Genomic DNA, 27,428 nt, shown 5'->3' on the forward strand with positions numbered 1-27,428 from the left:
AGCCACCATGTTCCTTGAGCTTGGTGATCAGGATAAAGACAACAACAATCATCATCATCATCATCATCATCATCATCATCATCATCATCATCATCATATTACAGCTAACATTTATTCAGCACAAGCTGGCAAAGCCCCCCTGTAAGGTGGTATTTGCTGGCCTCACCAATTTATCCCTTGCCCATTCTTGCTATCTATCTGTTCATTTAAACAGATAGGAGCCAGCCCAACATCTTCTGTCGAAAAATTCTCTGGATCTCAGTGACTCAGTAGGTGGAGCAGAACTTTCTGGGCATAGACATGTAATTTTTAAATGGTCATTATCTTTCCAGCCTCTTAGCATTCACCTAGTTACTGACTCCAGTCCCACCGTCTCTAAGTCTACCTTCAGGTAGGTGTCTTCCTGCCTGGCTTCCATATAGAAAGTGACCCCAAGGTAGATCACAGAGGTTGAGATATACAGCCTCTTTGGGACTACAGATTTATTTATTCATTTTCATTAATTGCTCCCATTTGTTTAAGCTCTTACAGTGGGGGCTGTTAAGTACTTTAAGCACATTCTTGTTCTGCCCTCATGGTAACAGTGAAGGCAGGTAATTTTATCACCCCATTTTATAGGTGAGAAAATTGAGGGTTTGGAAGGCTAATTTTCCAAGGGTATACAGCTGGTAAGTGATGGAGCACCTTGGAATTCTGCTCGTTTGCCCATTGGAGGAGGTCTTGATGTTACTGACAAGCTTCCCTTTCTGGAATTAGAGCATGTCAGATCAAAGCATCAAAGAGTAGACATGTGACAAGGGGTGGCCATCCCCTCCAAACACACCTGTTCCCCAGCCTTGGCCTGACAAGCCCTTATTCCCACCCGCCTTGGTACACATAGCTCAGGGCTGGGAGTGGACACTGTTGCAGGCTCTGAGAATGTTTGTGGGCATTACACCTCCCCAAGGCCACCAGGGAGCATGAGCTAATTGTATTAACAAGTGGCATCTGGATTTTATTCCATTTTACACGAATCCTGTGTTGTTTATGAATGAACCTAACTTGGGAAATGGAGACGGGGCCTCCACTGTTGAACAAACAGACCTTCCCCTTGGATGTGCCAAGCTCTGGCAAGCCAGACAGCACTACGGGTTCTTGTTCCTTGCTACTCAGCTACCCGCAGTGGCAGTCTTGAAAGCTGTCACTTTAAATTTACAGCCAAGAGAAACTGGGGAAAGGTACTACATTATTGGTCCATAAATTGGATGTGTCTGTCTGCAATTAGAAAGAGGTTTTCCCAGGGTCCTAGAAACCCCATGTGTGGCTGCAGGTGGGGTAAGAGGGGTCCCTTCTCTTTCCAGCTTAGGATTGCCTGAGTTGGTTTGATTTTATCTTGCCTAGACTCTAAAATAGGAAACCAGAGGCACCTTTCTGAAAACACACTGGAGAAACCATGTTGTAGAAGAAATCGGGCAACTCAATAGACTTGATAATGTCTATTTATTTCACCAGGATAAGGACAGGGATTGCTCTAGAGAAACAAACAAAAAGAGCAAGGCCAAAAGACCTTGAAACCATTAAGAGGTGCGCATGCTCCATCAGGAGCGGGGGCAGGCTGCGCTGGTTTCAGGTTCCTCCTTGCTACATAGATAAATGGCCAAAGGAAACATTATCCCAGCAGTTTCACATCAAAGGCTAAATGGCAAGCTGGTCTTCCTTTTAAGCTGGCCAATAACCAAGTGAAAATTAGACAGTGTACATGTTGAGGAAGAGGGCTTCACGCCGTTCCAGAGTGGACTTTCCCATGCTCTCACTCCCAGCTGGTCCCACGGATGAGCAGTTGCTGTATAAGACATACTGGGTGGCACAGACAGTGTGGCCAGGGCTACAGGCCAGATTATTGCTCTATAGAGGGTCTGAACAATGTGTTGAATGTACAGGACTGAAGCTTGGAAGAAAGTCACAGCTGCATGCACCCCTCTGGCCCCTAGCTGGCTTGAGGTATTCAAGATGAGGTCTGGCCACCAGGCAAGGAAGCCTCCCTGGAAACCCACAGGAAACTATCCTAGAGTCTGGGTCTACATGAAGGCCTAAACACTATGTGAGAAGTGAATGTGGACGTCCTGCAGACTGACTGCAAAACGTCTAAGAGCATTGTGCTTTTGGTTTCTATAGTTGTTTGCAGTTGTGTGTGTACATACATGTCTCAGACCAACTGAAGAACTGTCATCTACTATGTCGCGTAAACCCCACACACCTCTGTGAAGCAGGTAGCACAGGCATGACCATCTTGATCCTACAAAGGAAGCAGTGGAAGTTAAGACATATGTCTTGTAAATGGTCGCTAAGAGACACTAAGTGAGGACCTCTGATTACACTTCTTTCTCTGATACAGCGTGCTTTTCGCTCTGGCACACTGCTAGTCAGCTGATGCCAAGGGCAAAGTTGTCACTCTGGATTACCCACTCAGCCGACCTAGGAAAGGTACCACGTTACTCTTCCATACCTTTGGTGTCTGTGCACGGAAAGGAGGTACAGTGAGATGGCCAGGGAAGCTGCTGATTATTGCTTATATAGATTATTGCTTATATATGGCCTTAGACTATGTGATTTACAAGGGTGATAGCCATGTATGTCCTGCTTTGTATTCCCAGCACCTGTGCCAGTGACTAGCAGAATAAACATTTGCGGAGGGAGGGAAGGTGGAAGAGGAAGTTCGTTTCTTGGGATCACAGGGTATGCAGTGTCAGCGTTCCCTCATTAGGCAGCAGGGCCGCAGAAGCAGCGTGATCAGACCGTGTCGTCTGTACTTTTCTAGCCCCATTCTGATTTCATTAGTTTCCCATACTCATTTTTTTTTTAATACTCACTTTTATTTCATGGGAATTTGTTTTTATTACTATTCTTACCTTTTAAGCATTCTTATGACCGATTTTAATATTTCTGAATTATTAGTCCACCAACAGAAAAACTAAAATAAATGACTATGTTAATACATACAACTGGCAATGAATGGGCATTTCTGTTTTGGCTACACCTTCCCTCCTCCCCCGCTCCCCCGCCAAGAATGTCACCAATTCAGAACTAGCAGAGTCTGCATCGAGATTTTTTCCTTAGCCATCTTGTATTCATCCTTTTCACACCTTCCTAAATCTCCTCACTCTTTAACACGTATTCTGAGACCAGTTACCTCCTGCCCCAGCTACTCAAAGCTCTCACTTCTTCTAATTCATGAGGCCTTGAACAACCCTGAGCTCCTCTCCACCCTGTGGGGTTCTGAGTGGGCAAGAGTTATCAGGTGGAGAGTAAAAGAGAGCAGATACTCCACATGTCCTGGCAGGTGGTGGGGGAATCTCTGGGAAGGCTCAGGGCCTGCTACTGCGGGGGCTGTCCTTGAGCATGCGGGAGGCCACATGGCTCACGGCTGAAGAGTAGGGCACTGCCATCATCCCTCCAGCTAACACACACATCAGCTTCTACTTCATCGAGAGGGATCCAAAGCCCCTAACACACGGGCTCCGCACACCACCCTTGTCTTCTCTACCCTTTGCTGCCCATGCTCCCGGACTTCTCTCCCTTGTTTCTGGGGTGTTAACACCTGCAGAGCTTCCCTTCTATTCTCTGACTACAGCCTCCCGTTCTTTTGCTGGGCTTTTTCTCCCTGGCCCTGGTTTTGGTTTTATTATCACTCTCTCTGGATCTATAGCAATCACTTTTATGTTTATGAGAGTCTGGTCCACCTGAGCCAAGTCTGAATTTCCTATCTCCAGTTGCCTGCTTGAGATTTCTATCTCCATGTCCCTTCATCACCCCACAGTTTACATCTCCAAAGCCTGAAGTCAAGATCTCTCCCCAAAACTGCGTTTCATTTTTAATTTACCTTCCTTGGCAGTGGAATTACCATTTTCCTACTTGCCCTGGTCAATAAACGTAATCCTTTCATCCTTTCGTGTTCATTCCTCAAGTTCTGGTGACTTCTCTATTGCTTTGTTTCCTTCCTCTTCCATCCTGCATAGTATTATGCCATCCATAGTTTTATGGCAGACAAACTGTCATCAGTCTCCTTCATCTACTTTGCTCCAGACCAGTGTACTCCAACCACTGCTTCCATTACGTTCCAACTCAAAGCCCACGGGTGTCTGTTTTTTATTACGTTACAAGGGGACGCCCCTGGCTAACCTAAGACTTTCATCAGTTCCCAGCATGCAATGCCTGCTCTTGCCAGCCCATCTCCTCACTATCACATAAGGCAGCTGAGCTTGGCCTCATCTGTGTCTTTGTGGGGGATTCCTTTTATCAGAAATGCTTTCACATGTCTATCTGATCCAGATTCCTGCTATCTATACATGCAACAATGGTACCCTTTTCTAAAAGACTGTCAAATGATAACTTCATGTCCAGGCCTTTCTCATTTTCTTCCTGGTGGCTCAATGGACAGAACATGAGGTGGATTCTCGGGGATTCCCACATGTTATATTTCAGAGTTCCATTTGGTGCCGCAGGGGCTGCAAATCTCCCACGCTCTATCTGTTCTTCTGAAAGCTACGCTACCGGCAAAACAGAGCAGTGAACCGCAGTCCGCAGCAATGCATCTCTTCCCTCACACGAGACCTGCTCTGGGGCTAAGTCATTAGGTTTAGTTTTTGTCTCACTGGATCAGAACTTGGGTGGAGATTCTAAGGGGTGGAAGGAAAGGTGGGGAGAGGTGCAATTCTAAAGGGCAGGATCCACTTCTCAAAAGCTTAACTCTGACAACACATGGAGAGAAAACAAGCTTGGTCTTGGTAGTAGGATAGTCACCATTTACAGATTGCTTTTTACAGCTGCACACATATTTCATCAAGTTATCAGCCTTTGACTTCATTTCATTTTGGTAAATAATAAAGCTACTGTGAAATGCTGTCACTGTGAGCTCGTGGTGTGTAGTCCACGTTTGTGAAAACAGACCCTACAGACTCCTCTGTGTTTTGATTTTCATGGGAGACTATTCTAAAGCAAACTTTGTCATTTCATGTATTTCAGACATGGTTATACTTACATACATGCCAGGCAAACTATACGTGCACACAGATTTTTAAATAGTACTGAACAATAAGGTTTTTGTTTACTTTAGCAAATTCTGTAAAAACACCCTTGCAGGCTTCTGCTCAGTAACCCAAGAGAGCAACATAACTGAAAAGCCCAGCAGCTGAGGGAAGGACCCAGATATACTCAGTATGACACAAAGACCTGGAAACGCAGCCAAACAGTCCCAAGGAGTACACAATATAAATGCTTTATTGCTAGCACAGAGGTTTCTTTTTTTAAGTAAATTAAAAGAAATAAATCTTCATTTTCACATTTTATATTGCAGTCCAAAGGTAACTAGTTGGTTAGTGGCTATGCCCACTTGGACACATGCTGGAGGAGGAGGGTGGCATTCACTTGGAGAACTCAGAAACGTGGCATTGGTCAGGGCTCAAAGCATCGGGCTGCTGAACGCACTGTCGTTTGTAAGTAACAGCAAGTAGAGACTTGAAAACATCATGGTTAGGTAAGAGTTAGAACATTGGTATGGTTAGGAAGCAGAAAATCGTTACATACGGAAGGCTATATATATGTTGCCCATATTCCACATACTCTAGATTATGTTTGGTACTTTGAAATAAATGATCTGCATCTAGGTTAGAAACTGGATTGGATTTGGCAGGTGGAAAGATGGAAGAAGGAAAGGAAGCTAATATGTCCCACATCAAACTGGTGGAGTCGCTGGAAAGCAGAAGAAGAGCATGTAGTTGGTAACAAAGGGAGGTGGGCCTGCTTTACTTCCCCCAGGCTGTAGGCCACTGCCTGCTCAGTGAGGGGCAAGAATGGCATAGTGGATGAGCCACTGGGTGTGACAGAGGAGCTCAGTGGAGCAAGGCAGTCCTGGAACAATGGAACTCAGCAAATGGAAAAGGAAACCCCTAAGCTTGGCCAGATTTTCCAAGGTCTCTGCCAGTAGATGTAGGGCACGTTGGTAAAGTGTGATAGATCAAAATCACACCCACAGCACTGGAGTAGCAGGTATTGGTGTAGGGAGCTGGGGTTCAAAAGAAGCTACAGATTCCGACTACAGAAATAACTCATTTAATAATTGTTGCCCACTATTAGCAACTGAATTATGTCTGCAAGGAAGCCAGCATTATCAAATTCTTGAGCCTACTCGAATTGTTTTTGGTTGGTTCTATGATAAACTTTAGAAAAGATCTTATCTGGCTATAAAAAACAGCTCACCCCTTGCCTTATCCAGAATAGCCAAGAAGGAATCCAGTATACAGACACACACACACACACATACGCACAAACACACACACACACACACACACACACACCCCACCCCCAAAACTGTGTAGCAAGCTCAGAAGCTGTGAACTACACGTGATGACTTCCAGTCTCTATTGTCCCAATCTTTTTTCATTCATGTTATTTATGGATGTAAGAAAACCAGATTGGGTCAGTAATATCCTAGGTTCTTATTACATCTGTAGTGGACCAGCTCCTGGCATTTTCATTCTGGTCTGACTCTTAACTAAAACCATTTCATGTTTTGCTTTGAAGAAATGGGTAACATGAAATGGTAATTTGGCTTTAAAACCTTGGAAAATTGTTCACGGCCCAAACATCTGCCCCAAACTTAGCTCAGCTGAGATCTCACTGGAAGAGAGGGAGGGGTGGGTGAGTGGGGAGGGCATGGAAGGAAGAAAATGAAGAAAGTAGAAAGGTCACCTTTCCTTAAGAGGAAAGTTCTTTGTGATAAAGGCATCAAACAATACACCTCCCTTATTTCATCCTGTGCTCCAGAAAGAGATACTGGCTGTGTCTGCTAGCTCCTCCTCTTACCTTTATCCCACTTTGCCCAATATTTGGTATCATTAAGGTGACCCCTTACAGAGTGCCAGGAAACTGTACCCAACTGGTTTGCTTTAGTTGTGCAGTGACCTGCCTGGCCTACATGTTATTTCAATCTTTAAATAAAGACCGTGGCTCAACTTTGTATTCCTGAGAGCTGGATCCTACAGAGAAAGCAGAGAGGGACAGACGTGCAGGCTGGGCTTCATCTTCCTTCTGGGCCTTCTTAGGAGTTCTTCTGGGGGATCTTTACTGTCACAGTCTTTACTTCTGAGTACTCTCGCAAGCCGAATTCCCCCCTGAAACACAGAAATGGGCAATATTAGATACCAGAAGCCCAGGGAGCTGTATGTGAGTGCAGCAGGAGTCCTGGGGAGCTGCAGTTTATCACCTGCAAACAGCAAGTCCTGGGGTGTTCATGTAAAAATTCTTCATATATGGGCAACCCAGCCTTCCTGAGGGTCAGAGAAACTGTCACGTCATGAGTAGTCACTAGATTTTAAAGTTAAAAGGTGATTTGGTTTCATAATGCTGCACAGAAAAGCAGTAACTCTCACCTACTCGGAGAATTAATGTCGGCCTAGGCCAGAGGGCACACAGACAACCTGGGGCTGTGCTCAGAAGCCAAGTGCTGTGGCCAGCAGAGGGACCAGGCCCAGGTCTCTGAATGTCTTGGCCATGCTTTTCCCCACAAGGCAGCACTGGTTGAGTATGAGTTCTTTGGGACAGTGGTATGATTTCCTCTCCACAAAACCCTTTTTTCTGCTACTGGCCACCCTCTGGATGTCTTTGTTGTGATAGCTTACTTAAAGATCTAACCCACTTTAACTGAAAGGAAAGGTTCTAGATTCCTTTTTATTGTTCCTAAGATTTAATGAACAGGAATGAACACCTAATGGCCTACCATAAAAAGCACAAGTCATCTGCAATACCTTAAAAATCTACTCCTGAATAATTATGGTCCATAGCCCATATCAGGTCAGGGGATATAGTCAGGAAATAAGAATCACTGATTAAAAAAGAATTGGGAAGTGTTAGCAGTCTTCCCCACCTCTCCCAGATTCTCCTTCAGCTACTTCCCTTCTGGGATCCTGGTCAGGGATCAAAGATTGCCATTCATTCAATCAACAAACATTTATTGAGCTATTACCACAGGCAGCATGGTGCTGGGGTTGGGGCAAGCAAAACGAAATAGCTGGTTTCAGCCTCTGAGGAGCTTGCAGGTGGCGGGGACTGACAGGGAGGGTGGGAGCGGGTCACATGTGTTCCGTCCCTGTGTGCTTACCACAGTGCTCCTTCTCTTCCACATCTCTCCTCTGTTCTCTTGATCTTTTCACATTGTTTAAGTGCCTTTTTTCCTTTGATCTATGTCATTATAAAATCAAGTATGTTCTCCTAAATCTGTTTGTTTAAAATAACAACTTGTTTTCTTCTCTTCTTTTGAAAGTCACTCTTTGGTGATGCTTTTCCCAACAGCCTCAGGAGGAACTCCTCTTTCCACCTCTCTGTTCACAGAGCCCCTTGTTCACACTTCAGCCACCACACTTAACACACTGGGAGGATGAGAAGCTTGACAATCTCTGTCTCCCCCACCAAATCAGTAGGATCAGTTGTATCCTACCGATTTTGCTTTTAGTCTTCCACCAAACATAGGGTGTAGCATAGCCTACAAGAGTAGACACAAAGGAGGAACCTGATGACCAACGAAGGAAGGAGAGGAGGGAGGGAGGGAAGGAGGGAGAAAGGAAGAGCTTCCTATTCACCCTTCTCTAGTTCCACCGTGTTGTCATATCTCTGTCATAGCTTCTAGATCAGGGAAAAACAAAAGAACACTTAGGAGATATACTTGAATAGGAAAGGATTAAATGATTAAGAAAGTCAGTCAGTTTTAAAAGGTATAGAGTCACTGTGACTGGGCTTTACCAGACAGACCTGCTGTTAATGATTTTGGGTTCCTTTCAGGAGCCACCATGGCCTATATAAGGCTCCAGTGGTTTTGCCAGCAGCTCCTCTGAGCACCATGGGTACCTGAGCTGACAGAGACGAGACAGCAACCAAGGGGAGACCAGGGCAAGCATGCTGTTCGCTTGTCGGTATAGTTCATTTCGCTTAGAGGAATGAGAGAAACCAGCTGAAATTGCCCCACTCTTTGCGTGTCTCTCTCATTAACTCCATCCAGGCTCGAAGTCTCTTTATTACCAGCTCAGCCCTGGCGCTCTCTGGTCATTTTCCTGTCCTTGGGCAATTCTGAATGTGTCTCTTCATCACGGACACCATGTGTGTCCCGTTTGAAGTGAGTTTACTCCCTTCTTGTTTCCCGGTTTGTGCACGCACTTATTAGGGCAGGCCCCGAGCCACACTTCACTCCCATGTGGCTCTCTAACTAGGTTGTGAGAAATGTAAGGAAGTCTACAGAGTCAGAAACCTTGCAATTATGGTTGCTTTCAAGTGAGACCCTGGATCCCAGTGTTTGGGTGTGTGATGCAATGGAAAACCCTGCTAAACCGGAGGTGCTCCTCTCTGGGTCCTGGGCAGTGATCTATGTACACTCTATGTTTGGAGACAGAGAAGTGGACTCAAATCTGCTATCAAAACAACTGCTATGGACCCAGAACATCAAGAAAAGCCAGTGAGAGGTCTCATAGCAGCATGCCTGAGGAGGCATGGAGGAGAAAAAGAGCACCGTGGCTGCGGTCAGAGACAGGAGTGTCCACTCAGTTCTGCCATTAACCAGCTGAAGGATGCCAGCTGAGTGTCAGCCATCCTCGTGGTGCCCAGTCATCTCTCCAGCAGTAGTTCCTGAACCTCAGCACACAGAAGTATCTTCTGAACACTACTCCCACCCCATAATTTGGTTTCAGAAGCTCTGGGGAGGGATCAGGAGACTGTAAAACAGATGGTCATTTGGGTCACACTCTGGGACACGCTGCTCAAAGGTCACTGAGCCCTGAAGTTTGGTTTCTTAAGCAATTTCACCATCTTGTTTCAGGGTTGCTGTCTCAAATTTGTTTACTCCAGTCAAATTTTGTGGCACATACAGATAACAGGGAAGAAGCCCACTGATGTACAAAAGGTATGCATGTCATTACTGATGCATCCCAATCTCTCTGCATGGTCACTTTCACAGCCGGATATGTCCAGGCACAGTCACATTTAGAAGCCTAGATTCCTGCTCCTCAGCAGACTAGGTTCCAGTCCCTAAGATAAATCCAACTTGGCATGCCTAGACATAAATAAGGTAACTTGTCAGTTTTGCTGGCTCTTGGCCAGCCTTGTAGGAATCACTCAGACTTACCCATAAAATAAGTAAGTGTTTCTGTTTAGGGTTTTATATATATATATATATATATATATATATATATATATATATATATATATATATATTTTTTTTTTTTTTTTTCCTGCTCTTTTACTTGGCTTGCAGCAGCATTTCTCAGAGGAAGGTCCCCAGATCACCTGCATCAGCGGAGCTTGCAGATGGTGGGGACTGAGAGGGAGGGTGGGAGTGAGTTACTGGAAGGCAGGTTGCTTTCAAATGTGACTGCAGGATCCCAGGGTTTGGGTGTGTGATACAGTGGAAAGCCCTGCTGGACTAGGGGTGCTTCTCTCTGGGTCCTGGGCAGTGATCTATACTGTAGTCATTCTGGAAGCTTGTTAAAAACGCATGTCCTGGGTCTTAGCACTGATCCATTAACTCAGAATCTCTGAGAGTGTGTCCCTAGATATGCATGCTTAAGAAAACCATCACCCAGACTGCAGGTGACTTCTTTGTATGTATGCATGCACGTGCGCGCACACACACACAAACTTGACAAGCCCTGAATTAGAGTATCTAACAATGCTTCTCATTTTCAAAGCCAGCGTCCTGAGTTTTTAAAATGCCGAGGTTCACAGCATGGTTTCCATCCCCTCAGTTTGTGACGTTTTATGGCTTGCGCTGTGCCACCTCTCATCTCAGGGGAGTTTGATGAGGAAGTGAGGAAAAGGACAGAAAAAGTGAAACAGATGGAATTAGCTGAGCAGGAGGACCTGAGACAAGCTCAACTCAAGTCTCTGAGCCTGAAAATTAAGAGGGCAGTCCATCAGATAACCTGTGGAGGGCAGCCCTCCCTGCAGCTCTCTGTGGGTAGACCTCATGGGCTAAGTCAGCCCTCCTTAGAGTTTCCAGATGTTTCTGGAAGTGCCACTTAAAGTCTCTGCTCCTCTTAGGGGTGGACAGGGAGGTGTCAGGGACCAAAGCTGCATGGAGTTTGCAGGCCATGAGATAAACAATTCTGTCTACATGGAGGGTTACGTGGAGTTTCTGGGGCTGTATCAAATCAGTTGGAAGAGTTGGGAACCAACACAGGGCAGATTCTTTTATTTGAAACATTTCCTGTCACTCTGAGTGATGTAAGAAAGAGAAAACATGTTTTGGGAGTAAGTAGAGACAAAGAACCATGCAATCTAGACAAGATGTAGTGGGTCTCATCAAAGAACACCCCCTCCTAATTACTCTTTAACTGCACTGTGAATGTCAAATCACCATAGTGCCTGCAAAACAAGTAGAGAAAAATGGTTGTTCTATCTCTTGGGCACTGTTACGTGAAGTTCAGACAGAGCCAAATGGTCTCCCGGACCATCTTTCTGGGCAAGGAGAATATTTCTGATGGGAATAAACTAGAGTCAGCTAATATCACAATCCTGACCACAATGAGGGACCATGGGTTAGCCTGGGATTAGGCTCCATCAATGAGCAATTATTCACTGAAAGTATATTTTATGCTAATGATCCACCCTGTTAACAATCTAAAACAACACAGTCAATGCAAGCAGCATTCTGAGAGCCAGTGACAGCCCCCAGCATTTCAGAGTTGGGAGAGTACAGACATAGAGGAAGGAAATGAAATAAGCAGCAGAAAGTTAAGGTCCAGTGCAAATGAAGAGATACCTGGAGTAGTGAAGACTCTGTAAAATCTGAAGGAATACTAAGAACTGAACAAATAAAATGCAGATTGGTTATAGGTTCAGGCTGTTAAATAAGTGAGGAGCACTAGAGGCTGGAAGAAAAGGTTCAAGTGGTAACATCCTCTCCCTGCCATACCAGATACAGAACATAAGTTTGTAACACCAGCTGAAATTTAGGGAAACTTCTGCCAGAGTTACAGGTTTGTTAAGAAAAACAGGTATCACCTATGGAACACTTATCTATTTGATGAATAATGATGATTGCAGCTAACATTTTTTGAAGGCTTGCCAGACATTCTGTTGGATGTTTGCATACTTAATCCTTACAATTAATCCTCACAACAACCCTGAGGTAGGTACTATAATTATGCCCATCTTATAGATGAAGTAACTGAGGCTTAGCAAGATTAAGTAATTTGTCCAGGGTTGCACAGGTAGTAATAGTGGCAGGATTCAAATCCAAGGAGTGCGATTCTAGAAGCTGTTCTATTCTCCAGCCTATAACCACTTTATAGCTTCATGCTTGGCAGCTTGAAATTACCAGTGAAACTATCTGAAATATGTAAATCCTCTGCTCTAGTCTTGTGGTTTCACCGCATTTCTCCCACAAACACTACAGCTATTTTTCCCACAATACTCGCTCTCCCTCACTGCTACCTGGGTTTGCCCACCAATCTTGAAAATATATCCCCCTTCTCTATGCAAGTGTTCCTCTTCTTGAAAGTCTGATTCAAATCCCTGTAGCAGATCATATCTAAAGATTGCCCTGATTTCTCCAGCGCACAATGATCTTCCCTATCCCTGAGCTCCTCCATCTCTTGACAGTCTTTTCTGTGATTCCTCTGATTCTTTCTATGTTACTCATTTTATTTACCTACAAACACATTAAATATCTTAAGGGCCTGTATCTTGCTCCACAGACCAAGTGTAGTGCTTTGTACATAGTTTATGCTCAATACTTCTTAGATTGTGAACTAATAAGCATTTGCTCAAGAAAACATGCATTCACTAACGGCTGAGAGAATGAGCATGAAACATATTTCCTCTGTGAGTCACAGGATTTGGAAAATATGGATCAGCTTCTTTCAAAGGGAGAAAAAGTGTTTTTTCCCCCCCCTGGGCATTACTTCCAGGAAAAAATGTTACTTCTTGTCTGAAGTCTTTTCTGACCCCACTAGTCAAAATTAACTAATGTTTCTCTGTACTAACAAAATGTTAATATACTTCTATCACAGCCTTTATTACAGGGAATTAATGGTACATTAATTTTTCCATTCTCACTTTGGGAAAGGAAATTATGTCTTACTCATCTCTATAATATGTAGCAGTACTTAGCTTCTAGTAACATGTGTTCAACAAAATGTTGAATGAATGGATGAGTGTAAGATAATTAAAATATTTTTTAAATACTGCTCTGTGCTGATATTTGCAATCTACTTCTCTGCAAAGATCAGCAACTTTGAGACTTACATTTCTCTCCCATTTCCAGACATCTTGAATCCCCCAAAGGGGCTCTGGGCATTTAGGGCATTGTAACAATTGATCCTGAAAGAAGAAGACATAGTAATGTGAGTTCATGTAAATTCTGCCCACACAGAAATAATCTGACTGGCATGGTATTTAGAAGTTTTGTTTTTAAATTCCTTTGTTCCAGAGCAAAAATTTGGAATTTAAAATCTACTTTTGATTTCTGGATCTAAGCAATAAGGAGTGTATACCTTTTCTGGTGAAGTTTGGTTGCTTTTGGTATTCCCCATCCTTGCAAGAACATACCTGTTTATTTCACCCTGGTCCCTATGCCACCAGTGAATGTGTTACAAGACTGACTCTGATCTTACCAAACAGTCCCAGCTTGCATTGCAGAAGACACTGTGAGGGCCTTGTTGATGTCGTTAGTAAAGACGGCTGCTACCAGTCCAAAGTCTGAGTTATTGGCTCTTTCAATAACTTCATCCATTGTCTTAAATCTCAAAATTTCCTGAACAGGGCCAAAGATCTGCAAAAAGATAGTATGACTCAACATGGCTGCTCTGTCATTCCATTACCTGTTTTCCACATTTCAAAGCAAATGTACTCTGCCTTGTTTAAATGACATTTAAGTTTAGCAGTACACAACCGTAAAATCTCCCAACCTTTCCTAGGATAAGATTATGCACAGAGTCTAACATTAGTGTCTGTTTAACATCCCCAATGTCCCCAACCTCTCCGGCATCATTTGATTCCACTATGTATATACTAGGGGTGTCTTCTTTAGGTACAGAAGAGAAAGTGGCATCCTTCATGATCCTGCAGACACTGCTCCAGAACTGAATGCTCTGGACTGCTGACTGACTTGGTCGTGATCCCTCTCTTGCACAGATGTGAAGGTGCTTCAGTGTTTTCTGTGTCCTGGTCAACATCCTAATGACCTACATTTAGGATAGCTGAACTATTGCCAATTTATTGTTGAGGCCAGTGGTAGGCTATTCTGATTGTTCTGTTGGCTAATAATAATCACAAGCACATAGCGTGTCACCTGGCCTCCATCCAGCTTGCTTGTCTTTTGGTTTAATTTTCTTCTTGAAACTGGAATTTTCATAGCCATGGCTATTATTATTGTAAAATGAATATATATATATATGTATATATATATACATATATATATATATAAAATATAAAGAGCTAAAACTCTAATATCATCTACTAGAAATCCTCTAGAAACTATCTCAAGAAAGATGTGGCTTTCATAAGACCACCATATTTGATACCTCCTCCTTGGCAATCCGCATATCATCAGTGACGTTGGAAAACACTGTGGGCTCAATGAAAAACCCCTTTCGGCCCAGTCCTTTGCCTCCACATTCCAGCTTGGCGCCCTCAGCCACACCACTCTGGATGAGTTCCAAGATCTTGTTGTACTGTTTCTTATCGATCTATGGGAGACATGACTTAGTAACTCCAAATACAACCTTCTATGAAAATGGAAATAAGTAGGTTCTTGAGAATCTCTCATTTTATGATTTTTTCAAAGTTTCACTACACCCAGTCAAATTATATAAAACTGCTGCTACTTACCAATTTTTGACCTAGAAAAAAATTGGCAGTTTTGTATGGTTAATCCTAATATATTGAGGATTGCAGTAAATGTACTGCTCTGATGATATTGCCTAATCAGAAGTACTGGCTAAACATTTAGAAAATGTTTCAAAATGGAGACACTGGCTAATTTATTATTTATTGTTCATAAGAGGAAAAATTGACTTTTATCATGAAATGAGTAACTTAGCAAGCTGTACTGACAGTAAGAGACAAAAAATTAGTACATATCCTCTTTAGATAGTGGTACACATCCTAACTTCTTCCGGTTTATTTTTAAAGGAATTCCTTTTCACTTTTAGAGGAACTCTGGAGGAAAATATTAACAGTAAAGAGTGAAGGACTAGCTTCCTAGTCCAAATAATAATAATAATGTCAGTCGTCCCCCCAAAAACTGACAGAGCTATTCACTTATTGTGGTAAATAATACAAAAACCTACATTCACCCAAGTTTGAATGGCTCACCCAGAACATCAGTCTTCTCTTGAATAGTCCCTAAACTGAGGATATGTTGTCCCTTACCAGGAAAACCTACGCTTTAGAGACCCAGATAAGAGCTGGTACAGAATCCTTCTAAAAATTCTCAGACCCCGTCTACAGATTAAAACCAGAACTGGCTTTAGAAATATGCCTTGATGATTATGGTGAATCTGCAGAGGTGAAAAGTGTAGTCTGGCAGCTTGGGAGAGACTTTGTGGCCCTCCCCACCCCACTATAGTACACAAGGCATTAAGAGTAAGAAATAACGATACAAAAAAAGGGAAGTGAGCTAGCCCTTCCTTTCCTGCGCATTCATAAGCTCAAGTCATCTGTACAGAGTGGTTCATGCTGCTGGAGAGACTCCTTGGCAGCTTGTAAAAGGATGCATGGCTCTAGGAAAGAAAGCTATTTACCCTTCTTGACTGTGGCATCTGTAGGGATGCCTTAAAGTTCAGTGACTAGAAGGACTGAGACTGGTTTCTAGTGTCAAGACCCAGCTTCTCATATTCAGGGCTTTGTTTAGAACGGAGAGACTCCAACTTAGTCCCAAAGGTCAGAATATCCTTAAAGTAACAGTAATCCCATAAATACAGAGATAAAATTCAGAAAGGGAAAAGAGAAGCATAAGAGATGAGCAATCCCTCTCTGGCTACATTTCCAGCCAGGAAGACAGGGTGGAGAATAAAGGAGGCAGCAGAAAAGGAAGACGCTGCTTTGTTGGGTCCCACTAGAGTGTCCAGTTCTGTGCCAGTCAAGGACTAAGTAAACAAAGGGAATGGTTACGATTTTTCTACCTGGGGACCCTGCTCAGTGGTGGGGTCAAAGGGACTCCCCACTATGCGCCTCTTGGCCCGCTCCACGCTTCTCCTCACAAACTCCTCATAGATGGACTCTTCCACGAAGATTCGAGACCCTGCAGTGCAGCACTGGCCTTGATTGAAGAACACACCCTGGTGAGCCTGCTCCACAGCATAGTCCACTACAAGAGGAAACAGCCATGTTCTCACTGCTTTGCCTGGGGAGGGGCGTGTCTATGAAGTCACCTCTCTCTCCGCTCCAAAGCCCCAGGTCTAATGTGTTCACTGCAGGACATAACCATGAATAGCACTGGATTGGGAATGAAACTTAGTTCTGGTTCTAAGTATACCCTGACATGCTATGTGAATTTGAACAACTTCACTTCTTTGGGTCTCTTTCTTATTCTGCAAATAGAAGGACTGAACCTCATCTGTAACAGGAGTCTCAAACCCCAATATACCACAGGGCTAGGCATATAAGGTAAAGGTATGAATCTGCCACGTGGTAAAGCAATGTAATGGAGAGTCTAAGAAAGCCACCACATTTTATCGTTGTCATGCATAATTATGAGGCCCAGGTTGCCAGATCTTTGCAGTTTTCAGAGAGATCAGTATGTTAATGTGCAGCTTTTGTTTTTTAAACACAATGTGATGTTTATACAGGTAAACATGTCTATATTCTGTATTTGGCCAATTTACGACTCCTGAGCTATAGGGCCTTATAGCTGTATGTTTAGTATTTGGGAGATTAAACTGTACCACCAATGGGTCTTTGAAGACAGTAAATTTCCTCTAGATTGACATAGGATTGTGTAAAATCATATGTTTTCTCTTCCATTTTCATCTCTTATATCTTACACTTCAAAATAGCTTAATCCGATGTGCATTAGTTGCTAAATGACTGACTGACTGACTGAAAAACCAATCAGTATTATGCCGATGGAGTACTTACTCCTCAAGAGGAACAGGCATAAGAATTCTGATTCTCTTGACAACCAATACAAAGCTAAAGCTGAACTCTGTACAAATTCCAAGCTAGGGCTGAAATTCAAGTGATCTGCTTTCTGTATTCTGATCTCTCTGGTGGTAAAATTGGGAAGCAGCTCTGCCCGGCAAAATGTGAAGCAAAAAAAAGAATCACTGAATGAAATTTTGGGATTTCCTTACCTGGAGAGCTTTTCAAAACAGAAAGGTCACACCTGTGCAGAATGGCCTAGGTGGCATCCTTCCTAGAGACATGGGGTTTCTCAGGTTACTACTCAAAGCCTCTGCAAGGTCCTACTGGCAAGGTGGAATCATCTCAGCTTTAGGACTACTCATACTGAACTGATCTACCTGTGCTGTCGTCATAACTGAAAGTCATGGCAGCAGCACCGCTTCACCAGGTAAAGCTCTCCTTGCCTAGAGGGCTTTTCAAGAACAGAAAGGTCACATCTGTGCAGAATGGCTGAGGTGGCATCCTTCCTAGAGAGATGGGGTTTCTCAGGTTACTGCTCAAAGCCTCTGTAAGGTCCTACTGGCAAGGTGGAATCATCTCAGTTTTAGGACTACTCATACTGAAGTGACCTATGTGTGCCGTTATCGTAAATTGAAGTCGTGGGAGCAGCAGAAAGGGGTTGGAATTGACTACACAGAGCAGGGGCTGTGAGTTTGGAAAATGCTGGCAGGGTTGGTGAATTACTATTTAAAATGATCTACCAGCCACGAGGCACAGTTGAAAAGTTACAGATTTCTTGAATCTAGGCAGAGACACCATCTTTCAGGTGCTCGGCAGCTGAGACCATTGCTCTTTTAACTATACATCACTGACCAAGCCTTCATGTCATCCACCCTGTTCTACAGTATCACAGAATCAAAATGACTCATTAGTGTCTAGAAAACAAATTGTTTAGTCATCAGTTGACAAGTGCTCTTTCCCCATTATTAAACTATTTTCTCCTTAGAGGAAATCTTCTTTTATACATATATATATATATTATTTATAACAGCGCTGGGCATAGAGGAAGGAGATCTTCTTGATTGCTCTTGGCTTCAAAGATCTTTTGCTAGTGTCCTATCAAAAGTGGAGACACCAAAGAGGGCACCAGAGGGTGCGTGCTGGTTCATGCATGGGACCTGTAGTTGACTTACAGTCAGCATCAGCAAAGATAATATTAGGACTTTTCCCTCCAAGTTCCAGAGTTACTCTCTTCAAATTACTTCTTCCAGCTGCTTCTTGGATAAGCTTTCCAACCTGAAAGAAAGGAAATGGAGATAGGTTTTACACACCCTGTAGCTGAGATGGTCATTGGCCAATGGCAGCATGGGGCAACAACGGGATGCAATAATAACAAACCCTAAAAGGCAAAACGACCCCGGACAGCTCTTGGCATTAACTTGGGTAGACAAGATGTAAGTTAGCAGGGTGCCATTTAATGTCCATGCTGGAGTCAATTGGAAGACAGCTTTAGTTTCATGATGGAAGGAGTAAGGAAAAGGGAGTTTTATCTGGAATCCCGATCACCGAGAGATTTCAGTAAAGGCACCTGGCAAGCAAAATGTAACTAGAAATTTCCATCAGTGCATTGTGGCCTTTTGCTGTGGACTCTGGCCACCTGGTGCCACTTGAAAGATATCATGAGTGTAAAACAAATTGTTCATGTATCTCCCAAAATGCCAGGCTTGATTTTTATTACATGCTTCAAAGAGACTATCAGTATTATACCCTTGCCTCTGCCTAGGGCTACAGTAAAAGGATACAAGACAGTTGAGAATCTGTCTCTTTTTGTGCAGTCTTATAAATGCCTTTTATCTTGAATCCAAGTAAACAAGAGGCTGAGTTAGGAGAAAGCAATTGCCAATGAGTAGACTCACCTTGGCAATGAAAGTGTTGGAATGGAAACAAAGATCCACCACCTAGAGCCCCTGCTCAAGGCAGAACTCTACCTTAGTGATGGCGAGTGCTGTTGGGAGAGAGCCTGAAGCTGTCGGTTTCTTCAGGGTCCACCTCAGCTGAAAAGAGCTCCCTTGCCCAAAGGGATACCCACTTCCAAGCGGCCCATATCCACCCACTGGTGGTGGCAGGAGTATAAAGGCCCTGCCCTTTCAGCCCAGCACAGGACTGGGCTCTGAGGAACCATATACACTCCACGATGACCCAGCGGGCTGACAGAGGCCGTGTCAGTTCCACTTCCCCATGGCCACTCCCCTTCAGCAGGGATCCCTGGTAAAACTCTGCAAGCTCAACTCCAACTCCGTGAATGCTCCTTGGCAACCTAAACTGCAAAAGGGTGGGACTCTGCAGGAAAGCACAGGTCTCTTTATGGAAAATTCAGAGCAGAGTCACCATACAGGCAATTTGGTCTTGTTGAGATGAAAACACGCTACTTGTTTCTGAAATTTTCCTGCAAATTAAATATTTTAAAAGCCTCTGGAAGACAAACGCTAAATTTACTTTCCATTCCTGCAGTCCCTTGTTGAGATCCTCCAGTAGGACCAAGGACTTCTCAGACAGTGGAGGACCCTGGGTAGGAGAAAAGACTCCAGAGCCAGGCTGCCTGCAGTTTTGTTTTGTTTTGTTTTTAACCAGTTCTATCACTTACCAACTGTTTGAGCTTAGGAAATGTATTTATTGTCTCTGAGCCTTGGTTCCTCCTCTGTAAATAGGAACAAAAATACTATGTAGTTCAGAATTCCATTGTCCTGAGGAGTAAGTGGTCTACCTACCATATGTGGCACTTAGAAAGCAGCCTTTCACACAGTGAAGTTTGCAGACGTGCTAACGATAATCAAATGTGAGAAGCCAGGGCCTCCCTTTTCTTCCACGTTCAATGGACAGAAATGGGGGTGATGGTAAGGAGATTTCTGGACCTTCCTAAGCAGGTCTTCCCTTGATCTCCCAAACTGCCTATGCTGTTAACTCCTTCAGAAAAACACTGGAGAAACTCCAACTTCCCCCTGGTCTCCGGTATTACTAATTAGCTGTAACTCTGCCTCCTTGTAAAACATTTTTGAAGATATATCCCCATCCTGAGAAAAGCTAACCTTGGAGGGAAAAAGTGATGTCTATGAAAGATGCAGAACTAGAGTTTCTCGATTTGCTGAAAATATTACTTACCAAGGTGTTATAAAATGCTAACACCTGGCCCCGAAAATTGATGGGTGACCTGTGGCTAACCTGCCAGACCCTGCCCCTCCCTGACCCTTGACAGCTTGTGTCTCTTCCATTTCCAGGCAAGGGCCTCATGAAGACCTGGGCTCGGTAGAGGCCCTGTTCTCACGCAAATATGCTCCTCTAAGAAGAATACAGGCAGACACAAAAGGAAGAAGAATCTGGCTCTCTGTTCTGGGAACGGTGAAAATCCTGATTGGAGCCTGAGATGCCTGGTAAGAGGGGGAACTCCCACTGAAGGGCAATTTGGGAAACAGCAATCCCCTGACTCAGTGCCAGCACCCAGGGAGGGGTGTTCCCTGAGGATGCCATCATCTGTGACTGCTTGCTTTCTGAGGAATGTCATTGTGCTTGCTTGCTCTACTCTGGGGGAATCAAAATTAACAGATGTGGACTCATTTTAAAGTCCAGGAAGATAAACAGGTAAGTGCTTTCTCAACAAGACAATTAGGGAAAATCACAAACATATTATTCATTAAATTAAACTATTTATTGAGTAGTCTATGTTAGATATTTACATGCATTGTCATTTAAGCCTCTCAACCCTACAAAGTAGGTTTTATCTCATTTTAGAGATGTGTAAACTTAAAAGTTAGTAGGTAACGAACGTTACTAGGCTCCCCAGCAGGTTCACAACACAAACTGTTGGACTATCTGCAGGCTGATGCCAGGGCCCAGGCCTGGGATTACTCCCTCTCCTTCCCTTCCTTCCTCCCAGCATTCTGTCTGTCTTCTGCTCTGTTTTCTACATTTACTGAGCACTAATGTGTGCCACATACCACCAAAATCTTAACCCTGCACTCCAAGCTAATTTCAAAGTAGGTAGGAATAGCACCCTCTTGTATACATAATGTTCATAAATCATCATTTATAAAACTCATTTCTGCCCTGAGATTTACATTAAAGAAATAAATAAAAGCAACAACAAAAATATCTTGGATTTTACACACAGTAAGATGCTGAATAAATATCTGGGGTTGGCAAACACTGCTGGCCCAGCTGGCATTACATTGCTGTTAGCCCTACTCCCAAATATTCATCAGACCATTCTAGAGGTTTTAATTTTTTGCCACTAGAAATGTCGGCCAGTGATTATTTTCATGGCGACAGTTAACTACGCATAAGTAAAAATTTCACTCAGTCTATGATCATCAGAGAAGAATCCCTAAGAATAATTTTTCCTGCATCAATGCTTTGCCAGCCTTTCCTCAGAAACCAGATTTGTGCTAAACGCCACAAGGCAAGTCTCAGGTGAATAATGCCTTTCCACTTCATCTGTGGAAGAAGGTCGAATTGCACTTCAAGAAAGAACTGGATGTGTTAGGCTATGGGAGAACCACTTCCATCTAAAGTGGCCTCAGGACTGAACACTCCTAGAAAACTCTGGCTTTTGCCAATGTTCCTCATTCAACACATATTCATAGTTCTCCTACTGTGTGCCAGGTGCAGTACTGGACATAGTCCCTTGCCAACAAGGAATTCACAGCTAAAAGGACTCCCACGTAAACCTACTAGGTGTTAAATAAATGTGCCTTTCCAGTCCATTAAGAAAAAAATCTGGGTCTCATTTAATATTAGATCTGAACAGATTACAGTTCTTCACTACTTTCTTATAACCCATACATTTCCAAAGTCGAAGTCTGTGGGATTAGAAAGTATAAAAAAGAATGAATTACACATAAAGGCCTAGGATTGACCAATCCTTATAAAATGGAAAAGTTGAGATAAGTGTGGTTCTGCAGGGGTACGTGCCCCTTGTGACGTGTCCAGAAGGTGGGAGTGCATGGCAAGATAAGGGAGGCTGCAAGGGTGCACAGGTCTTCCAAGTGGTTAAAAGTCAGGTTGACAGAGACGTACTTGACGACACCAAGTCCTATTCTGATAAAATTGGCAATTTGTAAGATAAAACAGGTAAACATACAGTTTGAGAAATTCCTGTAAATAATGTAAATATAAATTAAATAGGATAAAGAAACAGACATCAAATTTGTAGTTCACCATCATCTTTTCTTCCAAGCAAAAAAGATTTTACAACATAGTTGTGTGATACCTCTAGCCCGGTTGCTGACAACCTGGCTAATTATAGCCATACAGTTTGGCCCACAGAAGTCAGAAGACCTGGTACCACGAACTCTGGCTTGACTTCTAATGAATCTTCAATTTGGAAAAGCCACTTTACCTTCCCCTGAATCTCAGTTTCTTCATCTGTGGAATGAAGGCACAAGCAAAGCCACAGATCTCTCCCTTAGTACTCCAGTTAATTGGAGGAGTTAAAAAAGACAGATGGGACTCCTGGAGACCCTGCTCATTCTGAGAGTCTGTCCACAATTCTTCTGTTTTTCTTGCCTTATGAAGCAGAAGTAGCTTGTTACAAGAACACCACAGCTGCACGGAATGATAGAAAAACCTGATCTTTTTTTAGCTTCCCTGCACTGAGCTCATTATGAAAGAGTAAGAGAGAGCGTTCCTATCATGCAGTTTCTTAACTTTGCACTCCCTGCAGAGCCTCTCAGCTCTGTGTACCCTAAACATGCAAGGGCACTGAACTGGGGGCTCCTTCACACATAATGAAACTGGGCTAATTCTCAGCAGGAATGTTGGCACAGTTCAACTCTGACTCCCATCCTCGTTTGAATAGGCTTCAAGATTGATATCAGGAGTATCCCTGGAAGAGCCACAGTGTACTAGAATCATGTTCACAGAAATGCAGCAATGTAGAGGAAAGCAATTTGGGGCTTTGCAAGAAAAATAATTTGTTATACAGGACAAAAAGGAATACAAAAGGCTTTTCATGCCTTCTTTATTCAAGGCAGTTGCTCCCTGAACACAGTTTCTAAAGTTGGGTAAAATTTTTCTTTTTATTAATTACTCATATTAGAGTAAGTTCCTACTCAGAGCTATTTTATTACACTTATGAAGGTAATTTTCATCTCAGAGATATTAATACCTTTTTAAAAATAGAAAAATAAATCTTTAGTAGAGATCCCAGTAAACTAGTCGAAGATGCTGCTTTCTGTATTATCTCTTCATAAATCCCAAATAGATTTACTCTCTGCTTTTTCCCTCTTCTCCTTTCTTAATGTTTCATTGTTATGCTTCCTGGTTCCAACTGTGTTGGGAATAGAAATGCCAAAAATATGGGGATTGGGTATTTGTCTTTCTGAAGTACTCTGAAATAACAGGCCAAATAAATCTGTCTCGATTTCCACCAGAAACAAACAGGATCAAGGCATCTAAGCAGTTCCTTTATGTAGCAACAGCAGTTTAAACCTTCTTTTCTACAATTCCCAACACAACACACCCACGACTCTAACCACACAAAACCACTTGTCCTTCCTGGAACATGCCTCTGTGTCTTTGTATAAGCTGCTCCATCTACCTGCAATGCCTTTCCACCCTTGCTTACTTGATAAACTCATTTTTACAGACAGAACTCTTTGACTTCCTCTGAGAAGCTAGCTTTCCTTCCCTACCCTCCCTGCAGGGTTTGGCGTTCCTTTTCTGATCTCACAGTGATTGGTATGTAACTCTCACATTGTGTTTGTTTAATAGCTGTCCTTCCCGCTACAATAACTGACTTTTAAAAAAATATGTGTATGTACACAGAAGATTTTAAGACAGGGTCTCACTCTTCTGTCAAGGCTGAACTGTAGTGTGATTATGGCTCACTGCAGCCTTGAAATTCTGTGTTGAAGCAATCTTCCCAACTCAGCCTGCGCAGCTGGGACCACAGGCACTTGCCACCATGCCTAGCTAAGTAGAAAAAAATATTTGGTACAGACAGGGTCTCACTATGTTGCCCAGGCTGGTCTTGAACTCCTGGCCTCAATGAAGGCCTAGGGAGGAGGACTCCAAGCACTGGGATTTCAGGCATGAGCCACCAGGACCAGAAACACTTTCAATAATTTGTTAAGTCAACGAGCCAGAATATGAAAATTGCTCGAAAGCAGTGGTGTGGTCACAGCTCATTGCATCCTCAAACTCCTTGGCTCAAGCAATCCTGCCACTGTAGTCTCTAGAAAAGCTGGGGCTACGGGTGCACACTACCAAGCCTGGCTAATTTATTTTATTTTATTTTATTTTTTGCAAAGACCAGGGCTCACCGTCTTGCCCAGTTTGGTCTCAAACTCCTGGGCTCACCCAATCCTCTGTTCTTGACCTTCCAAAGTGCTACAATTATGGGCATGAACCATCGCGTCCAGCTAATGTTATTGTTGATTGAGCACCTATTCGGTCTACTTGTTTTTACAAACATTATTTAATCTTCATGACAGTCCTGGAAGGCAAGAATTATTATCCTATTTTATAATCGAGAAAAAAAGGGAAGAGTCACAGAGGTCAAGAAATGACTTGCAACCAGGCACCCACTGAGTGGCAGAGCCAGGAGACTGGTCTCAGAATGTGCACACAACACAGAGCCTCAGGCTTTTTTCCCCGCCTCTTCTCACCTTCTCCCTGGGGATTGGGTCCCCTTTGCTGTGAGTAGGTTTCTGACAGTTAAATACATCATCTACTACTAACATGTACCAACTAGATCAACTGCCCTGTACACTTAGCCATGCTTTTGTCACATGAGTCTTCCATTTATATTTCAGATAAATTTTAAAACTCAAGGTTTTGATTGTCTTGTTCTGCTTTGATAGGAAGAAGCATGGAGTAGTCAAGTCAAGAGTACTCTATGCCCCATTAACTAGGTGAGCTAAAGGGATAAACACCTTTAGGACCTGTTCAAACTCAGCCTGAGTTCTAAGGAGTAACCTAACTGCAGAATCTTTGACTTAGCATAGTCAGAGGGTAAATCATGGAATCTCATCCAGCAGGCATAGACTATACCACATTTTTTCTTACTCTTCAGTCCTCAGGTTTTAAGAATTTTTTAAAAAGAGAAGTTTTATGCTACTAGTTTAAAACCTACATAACTAAAGATTTTTCCACATGAAACTGATTTTTTCAATATCTTCATGACATTCAGTGTAACTGGTATTTTTTATTAAAATGCTGAATGATTCAATAATGGACTTACACAACCTTAGAAAAAGGCCTATTAGCTGTTTTTAAAAAATAGCTAAAACTGTAGCAAGCCACTTCCCCCACCTACAATGAGGGGTGAGGCTAACTAAAAGAGAGCTGACCTGATTGATGACTCAAGCAGCAGAGATGGTGCTTGTATCATGCAACATGACATTTATCTCACTTAGGAAACAAACGGGGAACCCCAGCTGCGTAAATTAAAATGAGTGATAATACAGCTGTTAGCGACAAACATTTGTTTGGCATGAATCAATCTGGACTCTCCTGTAGTTTGCTTTGATGATCTCTCTACTATCTTGTTGACTAATGATGAAGTCATCATTTGTTAATCTAACTGAGTAAAGAAAACACTATACCAAGCAAAATGCAAACTGTTTTTTTTGTACTTTATTGATGTTGTTTATTGACATGTGTTTATAAGAACTATTTTATATTCATTTATGAAATATTTACATGCACTGCTTATATATTTAGCTTCATAAGGAGAAATTAATCCCATCTTTAATCTGAGTAAAGCTGTTTGCTTTCTAAAGCCCTTTTGCTTTAGTAAAATGGAAAGCACCCACCTCAAATAAGGTTTTTGATGTTAACGGTTCCAGATACATCTGTGTTGTGTGATATACCAGTAGGTCCCATCTCCCAAGAGTAATCACAGCAGAAGCCATGTTCAAATTCACAATTAAGTGATATGTTCACTCTGGAAGAATCTATACAACTTCTCAAGTAGCTTGCAAAGTTAGAAAAGGATAGATGAATAAAGTAGTGAATAACTACAGCTGAAAGGGGTTTGAGGATTATATGATTATTGGATTAGCCTGTGAAAATTCTCCATCCACCAGTCCTAATATGGAAATTACAAGTTGGCTTTTCTACTCTGGACAAATGCTTTTCTCCCTTAAGTCCTCTAGTGTCTACAAATAGTGCCATTCCAGAGAAGAAGCTAAGAGGTAACTAGAAGTCACGGGATTAGTTCCCTCCAAATAAATGCAAGCCTCTCTAGAGATAAAGAAGTATCAAATGTAGATCCTGTCAGGAAAAACAGCTGAAACTTGCTCTCTCCACACTGCAATAGGCTACTTAGGGTTTTAAGTATTCCTAAAAGCTAATGTTTTATTTGTGAAGATAAAAAATTTCCTGTTGTTATAAAGCTACAATACTCAAAATAATGTGGCATTTGTGATGCAATAGTCACACAGATCAGTGAAACAGAACAGAGTACAGAAACAGACGCATACAAGTATGGAAAACTTATGCTTGAACAGGCAAGCATCACAAAGGCAGTTCAATTGGAGGCAGGGCAGTCTTCAAAACATGATCCAGGAACTACTGTCATTGTCTGTCTAACCATCCATCCATCCATCCATCCATCCACCCATCCATTAATGAATCAACACAGTATGTCAAGAGATTTCCCTGAAATAGCTTGCTTTAAATTATCAGCCTCTCTTTTGAGCTCTAGACTTCTAACTGTAGAGTGAACATCTCTACCTGGGTATCCATATATACCAAAGTCCAAACTCCTTAGGGTAGCAAACAGATTGATTCATGACCTGACCCCTCCTTTTCTCACCACCTTCATTTCCTATGACTGCTCATTTTATACTTGCCTTATTAGACTACTTGCAAAACCCTAAATGAGACATGCCTTTGACATTTCTGTGACTTTGCACATGCCATTTTTTCAACCTGAAATGAACTTTCTTCCCTTACCTACCCAGGGAGGCATTAGCTCAGTATTTTTCTTCTACCTTTTATGCATATAAATAAGAACTGATAAACTTTACAGTGACTATGAAACTTTATTCTTAGATTTATAATTTGAAATATTGCCTTCTTTTTTCATACCAGTTGTCAGACTTTGTTTTTTTGGCCTCTGATGTATTTTTCACTGTCTTTTGCTTTCCTTAAAGCTTTTTAAAAATTCTCTTATTTTTTCCCTGTTGGGCTCTAATTATTTCAAAATGTAAGAAATTTATTTCTAATACATTTTACTTTGATTACAACCATTGTATCCTATGTTAAGTCATCAGGTAGACTGAATATAATTTTCCTGCCAGTAGTCTGAAAAGGACAACAAAGAGATATATGGCACAATTTTT

At 42.6% G+C, this 27,428-nt stretch overlaps 2 protein-coding genes across 4 annotated transcripts in view; one reads left to right on the forward strand and one right to left on the reverse strand.

The window, feature by feature from the left end:
- POLR2M (RNA polymerase II subunit M) overlaps nt 1-27,428 on the forward strand; it is a 296,788-nt gene that overhangs the window by 236,943 nt on the left and 32,417 nt on the right. The window contains exon 4 of the transcript XR_012516284.1: nt 20,361-20,513. The gene's annotated coding sequence lies outside the window, so the exon portion shown is untranslated. The remainder of the gene's footprint in view (nt 1-20,360; nt 20,514-27,428) is intronic.
- ALDH1A2 (aldehyde dehydrogenase 1 family member A2) overlaps nt 5,239-27,428 on the reverse strand; it is a 188,981-nt gene continuing 166,791 nt past the window's right edge. For all 3 annotated transcript variants that reach the window (XM_074393829.1, XM_003928976.4, XM_010339605.3), the window contains exons 8-13: nt 18,279-18,381; nt 16,146-16,330; nt 14,544-14,708; nt 13,635-13,792; nt 13,267-13,341; nt 5,239-7,148 (exon numbers count right to left, since the gene is read on the reverse strand). In XM_074393829.1, the coding sequence (XP_074249930.1) occupies nt 7,076-7,148; nt 13,267-13,341; nt 13,635-13,792; nt 14,544-14,708; nt 16,146-16,330; nt 18,279-18,381 (759 nt within the window). In that variant the 3' untranslated portion in view covers nt 5,239-7,075. The remainder of the gene's footprint in view (nt 7,149-13,266; nt 13,342-13,634; nt 13,793-14,543; nt 14,709-16,145; nt 16,331-18,278; nt 18,382-27,428) is intronic.

The sequence above is a fragment of the Saimiri boliviensis genome, chromosome 2 (assembly GCF_048565385.1).
Source record: "Saimiri boliviensis isolate mSaiBol1 chromosome 2, mSaiBol1.pri, whole genome shotgun sequence".
In the NCBI taxonomy this organism is placed as follows: Eukaryota; Metazoa; Chordata; class Mammalia; order Primates; family Cebidae; genus Saimiri; species Saimiri boliviensis.